General features: G+C 40.3%; 1 protein-coding gene across 1 annotated transcript in view; it reads left to right on the top strand.

The window, feature by feature from the left end:
• Positions 1-7,518, top strand: part of GADL1 (glutamate decarboxylase like 1) — a 124,576-nt gene that overhangs the window by 8,942 nt on the left and 108,116 nt on the right. Inside the window, exons 2-3 of the mRNA XM_015561245.1 lie at positions 160-332; positions 5,551-5,677. Of these exons, the coding sequence (XP_015416731.1) occupies positions 160-332; positions 5,551-5,677 (300 nt within the window). The remainder of the gene's footprint in view (positions 1-159; positions 333-5,550; positions 5,678-7,518) is intronic.

Below are 7,518 nucleotides of genomic sequence, written 5' to 3'. Positions count from 1 at the left end.
CTCTTGAGCACCAAATAAGAAACTGTCAGCTTCAATGCTGCAAATGTATTAAAATAAATCATGCCATTTGAAGCTGGGGTGGTGACTCATTTTTTACCCTGTGTTTTGTTGTGGTCAACTTAGATTATCTCTCATACACAGTTTTTTGTGTGCTTCCAGGAGATACTAATCATCAAGAGATGGTTCCAACTAAGAAGAGCGCTGTTCTCGTGGACGGGGTCATACTGAATGGTCCCACCACAGATGCAAAGGCAGGAGAAAAGTTTGTTGAAGAGGCCTGTAGGCTAATAATGGAAGAGGTGGTTTTAAAGGCAACAGATGTCAATGAGAAGGTAAAAGAAAATAGCCTATAAGCAATCCCAGGAATGAGGAAAGATATCCCCGCCCCCCCCCACCCCCGCCAAAATCTGGATGGCTAGATGTAAGGGAAATGGCAAGTGCACATTTTAATTTCCTCTATACCTTTGTTTCAAGGGGCTGCCCAGATACTAAAGTTGCATTTGTCTTCCCCACCCTGTATCTGCTTTCCTGGAAGGGTTAGCATTTAAAAAATAATTTTAAAAATCCTATGTAATAAAATCCTAATATGCTAAGTGTCCTACTGTTCAATCATTTAAATAGCTGCTACGACACACACTGACCACCATGGGGCAGATGTTCCAACCGGTAGGTTAGCTTGCTGCTGGAGTCCAGCTGATCAGGACTGGGCGAGATGGGCCAGACACACACTAGAGCCCTCCTGCAGTTCCTCCCCGGCCATGACCGTGCACCGGTGGAGTCTCTCTGCCTGGCCTGCACCTTCTTGCAATCTTGAACCCCTTGGGGGATGTCAAAGAGTCGGTTTCAGCCCAATCCCCACAGGCCAGGCTGAGGGACCCCACCAGTGCGCAAATCTGTGCACTGGGCCTCTAGTTTACATATATGTATAATTGATTTCAGAGAGGAAGGGGGGGGGGAGAGAGAGAGAGAGAGCGCGAGAGAGAAACATCAATGATGAAAAAGAATCATTGATTTGCTGCCTCCTGCATACCCCCTGCTGAGGATCAAGCCCACAACCCTGGCATGTGCTCTGAAGGAGAATTGAACTGTGACCTCCTGGTTCATAGGTCAATGCTCAACCACTGTACCACACTGGTCAGGCATGGAAGGGTTAACTCTTAACAGTCATTTTCTGGGAGATAGTCTGGGACTCCAGAACTTAGGCATATAAGGCCATGAGGCACATGGATGAAGCTTTCTGCTCTAGATAATAATATAGACTATAAATAACCTGATGGTCAGACTTATACATTCTGTGAAACACACTTTGCTCTCCATTTTTTGATACACATTCTTTATGTAGCTAATAAAAACCAAGCAGAAGGTAGAAAGGGTGTGAAAAGTTTTACAATTTATCTAAGGGTCCTTACAGGAGCTTGTCTGAGGTTAGGTTAGAAATCTTTGGTTGTTAAGCCTGACTTCTGATAGGTACCAAGTATTGATTTTAGGTTTCAAATGGGGGTTCAAAATCAGATTCAAAACGATATGGGAACCACTACTAATGATGTCTACTCTTAAGAGTGCTTAACGATGTACCAGATGCTGTTCTAAGGACTACGCCATATGTATTTGTTCATTTAATCCTTAAAAACCCCTAAGAGACAGGTACTGTTTAGTAACTACATTTTAGAAATGAGGGGAAAAGTGAGACATGAAGAGGTTAAGTACTCTGCCTAAGATCACATGCCAGTAAGCATCAGAGCTGGCACTGAAACGCAGGCAGTCTGGCTTCAGAGTCTGTGCCTTTAACTACTTACTCCTCTCTATGTTTCATAAAATCCCCAAATTATCCTTTCTCACATTGGTCACCATTTATAACAGAATTGTGTTACCAACAAATGGATCAACAGATAGGAGAGATGGAGAGATTTTTATTCCAATTCTATTAGTCGGAAATAAAAGTCATTTAAAAATCATTTTGAAAGTGAAGTGGAATGTATTCTGAATTTTTGATCACATGCATTTGGGAAAACTAATACCAAAATAGATTGGAATGAATTGTGAACTTTGAATGGCTATATGTTCAAGGCAAAATCACTGATATTTCCTGATTATATATTTATAATTGCCCATTTTCTGGTTTTATCTGTACTTGTGAAATATTTTGCACCTGCCTTACTTTGGAGCACACTGCTCCTCTGGTAAGATTTTTTTTTAATTGGCCTTTATTCAGTCATTAAATATTAACCGAGTGTTAGTTAGGGGTAAGGCATTATATTTAGCCCGGGGAAATATAAAGAAAAATAAGAAAAAGGTTCAGCTTTGAACTAAATTTATAATCTGATTGGAAGAATAAGTTTTCATTGGAAAAGAGAACAGGGGGTCCCATAAGAATGTGATAAATGCTCTGTGACTGGGGCTGACTTTGGGGATTTCAAAGAGGGGTGGGCACTTTCAGCTTTCATGTGGAATGTGAAGGCTAAGTAAGATTTTGATGGGCGCAGAGAAGTCAGCCTCTGTGTTGAAGAAAGCAGGAAGTTAAATATGGAAAGAGTTGCCAAAGAACAAGATGCATTTAACATACTAAAGGGACCATTTTGCCTAGAAAAAAAGTGTTTGTATAGGGAACTAATAGGAGATAAGATGAGAAGGGTAGGCTTATGATCCTAAGTTATCAATTAAGGAAGCACAAGTCAATCACAATATAGCAGATGTGTAGACTATCCATGTGAACATGGATAGAAAGCTATGTTGGTGTTGAAGGAAAAGGTGAAGTTTTTGTGCCACTAACTTAGCCTACTTTGTTAGAGATCCAACAGGGTACCATTAAAAGGTGACAGGTGGGTGTTAGTAAAGGGTAAAGGGGGTCAAATATATGGTGATGGAAGAAGATTTGATGATTTCGGGTGGTGGGCACACAACTCAGAGTATAAATGAGTTATCTTAGAAATGTACACTTGAAACAATTTTATTAACCAATGTCACACCAATACATTTAAGATTTTTTTAAAAAAATAAGGTGCCCTGCTTATACACCCCACACTTCGTGAGATGATTACTTCTAGTACCCTCTGTGGAAGACACACTTTCTCAGCCACCTTTAAAAAAAAAGAGTCATAATTTACATTGAGTAAAATTTACTCTTTTTAGTGTATTGTTCTGTGAGTTTTGAAAATACATGGAACCATCACCACAATCAAGATATAGAATAGTTCTATCACCTCCAAAATTTCCTTATGCCCCTCTATAGTCAACCCCCCCCCCCTCAACTCTAGACCCTGGCAGCCATTATTTTGTTTTTTGTCCTTGTAGTTTTCATCTTTTCCAGAATGCCAGATGGTTGGAATCATATCACACGTAGCCTTTTGAGTCTTGCTATTTTCCCTCAGCAAAATATATTTGCGATTCATCCATGTTGTTGTGTGTATCACTATCTAATTCTTATTGTTTCTGTTACTTTTGATTTACCTCTGCCTGTTGTAGTCCTAACATCAGAGGTTAATTTCATACCTCTTGGACAACTTGGTATTTCCTCCTGTTTCCCACAACCTCCCACCACTTAGTCTCCTCACTTCCTGACTATTCCTCTGTCTCTCTCCTCCCCTCCACAGTCAAACTTTTAAAAAATTGTCTCCCCACTCCCTCCTTTTATCTCCTCACCTCCTACACCCTCACTTCACAGCAATCTGGCCTCCACTCCTACCTCTAAGTCACACTGCTCTTGCCAAGAACACCTCCTTGTTGATAACACCCATGAGCACTTCACAGTCTTTATCTAATTTGGCTTCTCACTAGGATTTGACAGTGATGACTATGTTCTTCGCAGAACATTCTTTGTGTTAATAGCATTAAACTCTTCTAGGATTCTCCCTGCTTCTTCAGCATGTGCCCCACCTCACGCAGGAGCTTCTGTCCCTTCGCCCACTTTTTGAATGTTGGCATGACTCAGGTGAGATCCTACACCTTTTCCTCTTTGCTGTAGGTTCTCTCTGAGCTGTGTCAACCACGGTAGATTATCACGGTGTATGCCTGAAGCTTTCTTCCTCATATTTCACAGCAACTTCAGACCGACTGCTATACCCCTTTGGATGTCTTGAGAATCCTTAAACTAAATGTTCTCCAAACTCATCATCCCCACCTATACCAGATGCTTCTCCCTCTCACCACCATCAACCCATGCATGCAAGGTAGAGACCTCAGGATTATCCTTGGTTATTCCTATCCCTCATCCTCACTGTGAAATTGATTTCTAAGTTCTATTGATTTAGCATTTCAAGTATCTCTAGAAATATTTCATTCTTATAGTATCTACCCTCATCCAGCCTGCCACCTTTTCTTGCCTGATTTATTACAGTAACCTTTATTTCCAATTTTACTTGGAATCTCCACATAGCAACAAAAGCTATTATCCAAAACACAAATATGATGATATAATTCCCCCGTCCAAAATATCCCAATGGCTTTCTTAGTGCCAAGTTCACACTTTATGCTACATAAAGCCTATAATGATATGAGTCTTGCTTATGTTTTTATTCATTCATTTATTTATTCATTCATCATATCTTTATTAAGCATCCCCTTAGGTAGCCGGCTCTGCATCATTTACTTGGGACCAGTGAACAAACAAACCGATGTCTCCGCTTCCATGGAGATTATATAGGACATAATAAATATTGGAAGGCGATACGTGCTATAGAGAAATGATGAGTAGAAAAGTCAGGAGAGATTGGTAGAGATGGGTGAATGTGCAGCTTGTGATTTTTAATAAGGGAATCAGAATTGCTGTCATTCAGAAAGTGACATTTCAGTAGAGCTTTGAAAGCAGTGAGGAAATTAGCTGTAGGGATATTTGGAGGAGGAGCATTCCAGGTGGAGGGCACAACCAGTTTAGAGACCCTAAGATGGGAGTATGCCCGGTGCACTAAAGAACAGCAAAGAGGCCAGGTTGGCAGGGCAGAGTCAGCCAGGAGGAAAGTAGTGCTAGATGCAACTAGAACCCTACCAGGGGAAACAGATTATACAGGATCATTTTAGGTCATTGTATGGACTTTGGTTTTCCTGTGAAGAATATGGGGGCCCATTGGGAATATTTGAGCAGAGGAATGACCATGCCACATTGCTAGTAGACTATGAGGCAAGGATATAAGCACAGAGATGACTAGTTAGCAGGAGTTTGTTATTTCAGCCTTAATTCTTGCCTTTCCCTTCCTCAAACTACCTCTTCTAGCCACACTACACATACTTCATTCTTCCTATGTGTCCTGGGCTCCTCTATTCGTATTTCAGCCTTTGTGACTTCTATTACTTCCACCTAGAATGCCCCTTGCACTACCCCAGCCCCTAAACTTTGCTTGCTTCATTTTTGACCTTCCAAATCTAAGGTGAGGCCCCTCATTTGTTTAATGACTTCTGCATTATTGTGGTAGCTCTTTTCAGGCTAAACTGTGGTTGCACCTTAAGTCCCTGTCTCTCCCACTTGTCTGGAAGCTTCATAAGGTTAGAGTTCTAATATTCGTTCAATACTTGGCTCTCTTGGGTGCTAAGTTAACTGTTTCATTGCTCACCCTCCAGGTTTGTGAATGGCAGCCTCCTGAACAACTGAAACAGCTTCTTGATTTGGAGATGAGAGACACAGGAGAGCCACACCACAGGCTGTTGGAACTCTGCCGGGATGTCATTCACTACAGTGTCAAAACTAGTACGGATTTACTTCCTTGATCAGTACCTCTAATAAGTACATGTTCTTCAGGATTCATTTACCTCATGGAAAAGCTGAGTATGACAGTGTTTATGGATGAGTGATTCTGCCCTAGCCAGTTTGGTTCAGTGGATAGAGTGCCAGCCTGAGGACTGAGGGTTCAGGTTTCAATTCCAGTCAGTGGCACATGCCCGGGCTGTGGGCTCTATGCCCAGTGTGGGGCATGCAGGAGGCAGATGATCTATGATTCTTTCTCATCATTGATGTTTCTATCTCTCTTCTTCTTCCTTCGTTTCTGAAATTAACACAAATTTGTTACAAACAAAAACAAAACATAGTGGTTCTGATAGTTTTTAAATGGTCCATTTAACAGTTATTACAGATTTATGGTAAGGGCCAAAAATAAAATGAAATCGAAACTGTTGGTGTTAATGGTCACATATAAATATTACCCACTCCCTTGGTGATCCCCATTCCCCACTTATAATTAAGCCCATATACCATTACTGCCACTTCTCATTTCTTATGTTGATTCAAACTGGTAAATAATACTTTGATTATAGAATTTGTAAGGAATTTTAAATTTCAATGGCCTAGAACAGTGGTCGGCAAACTGTGGCTTGTGAGCCACATGTGGCTCTTTGGCCCCTTGAGTGTGGCTCTTCCACAAAATACTGACTTCTGCGCATGGGCCATGAAATTTCAGTCATACTATACGTGTGCACCCGCATGTGGTATTTTGTGGAAGAGCCACACTCAAGGGGCCAAAGAGCTGCATGTGGCTCGAGAGCCACAGTTTGCCGACCACTGGCCTAGAATGTGCAAAAAAAATGTTCAAGAATGAGTCCTTAATATAAATAGGAATAGATTTATTTGGAAAATACTTATTAACTCTGGGCAGTTGGTAATTACCAAATTATTTTATCAACTCTAGTAGGATCAAAAAATAAGAACCTTTAGGAAGGTATAAAAAATGAATCTGATACATGGTGAGTTTATGTTGTGATGGTTTCACAACAATGCTTAACAACTGTGATCTTTGTAAATGCAGTAACATCATGCCAGTTTTGTGCTGAATACTGTTCCAGCTGACTGTTAACATATACCCAGGGAACAAGTTCTTAAAGTAAGAGAATAATTTTCCAAAATATGCATTTCTCAGTACGATGTAAAGGTAATCTAGTGCTTAAGACCATGCAGGCATTATGCTGTGTGAATTCTGACGCTGAACTAAATGTAGTGGAAGGAATATCATAAAATTCTGGCTAAAAATAATTGGTTTATATTCCCTTGGGAAAGTCTGGTGTATGTATCAAAAACCCACTTAGCATTTCAAAAGCAGAGATACATATCTTATTATTCCAGTGCATGTCAGAAGTGTAGAAGGACATTTAATGCAGTAGATTTTTCAGCTTACTAGATATTTTCCATAACGTTACCATGGAAATCAATCATAAATTAACACAGAACAAAAAAAAAAAACACCACAAAAAACAAATCTTATTAAAATTACTTGCAGCCATGTCTGGTTTCCTTTGCCAGATTAGAGGAAGTTTTCCATGTTTTATTTTAAAAAGACATTTTCTCTTGATACTTTTCTTTTTCATTGAACCCCTAGTTGAAAGAGGAAAAATAATCTAAAAACCAAATACTGGAAGTTGTAGCAAGAAGTCACTAACTGAAATGGTTCCCCCGTACTCAAAGTTGGAAATAGACCTGTGCCGTTGTTCTTGGTCAGGCTGGGCATCCTATGATTGAGAATGCCAAGCCAGTTACCCTGGCGTTTGGTGTGAATATTCACATTGTATAAAGCCAAGGACCTTTACGAAACTTTATAGCGG

This window comes from Myotis davidii, unplaced genomic scaffold (assembly GCF_000327345.1).
Source record: "Myotis davidii unplaced genomic scaffold, ASM32734v1 scaffold395, whole genome shotgun sequence".
Taxonomy (NCBI): Eukaryota; Metazoa; Chordata; class Mammalia; order Chiroptera; family Vespertilionidae; genus Myotis; species Myotis davidii.
Note: the sequence above shows the minus strand (reverse complement) of the source record. Positions and strands in the feature narration are given on the sequence as shown.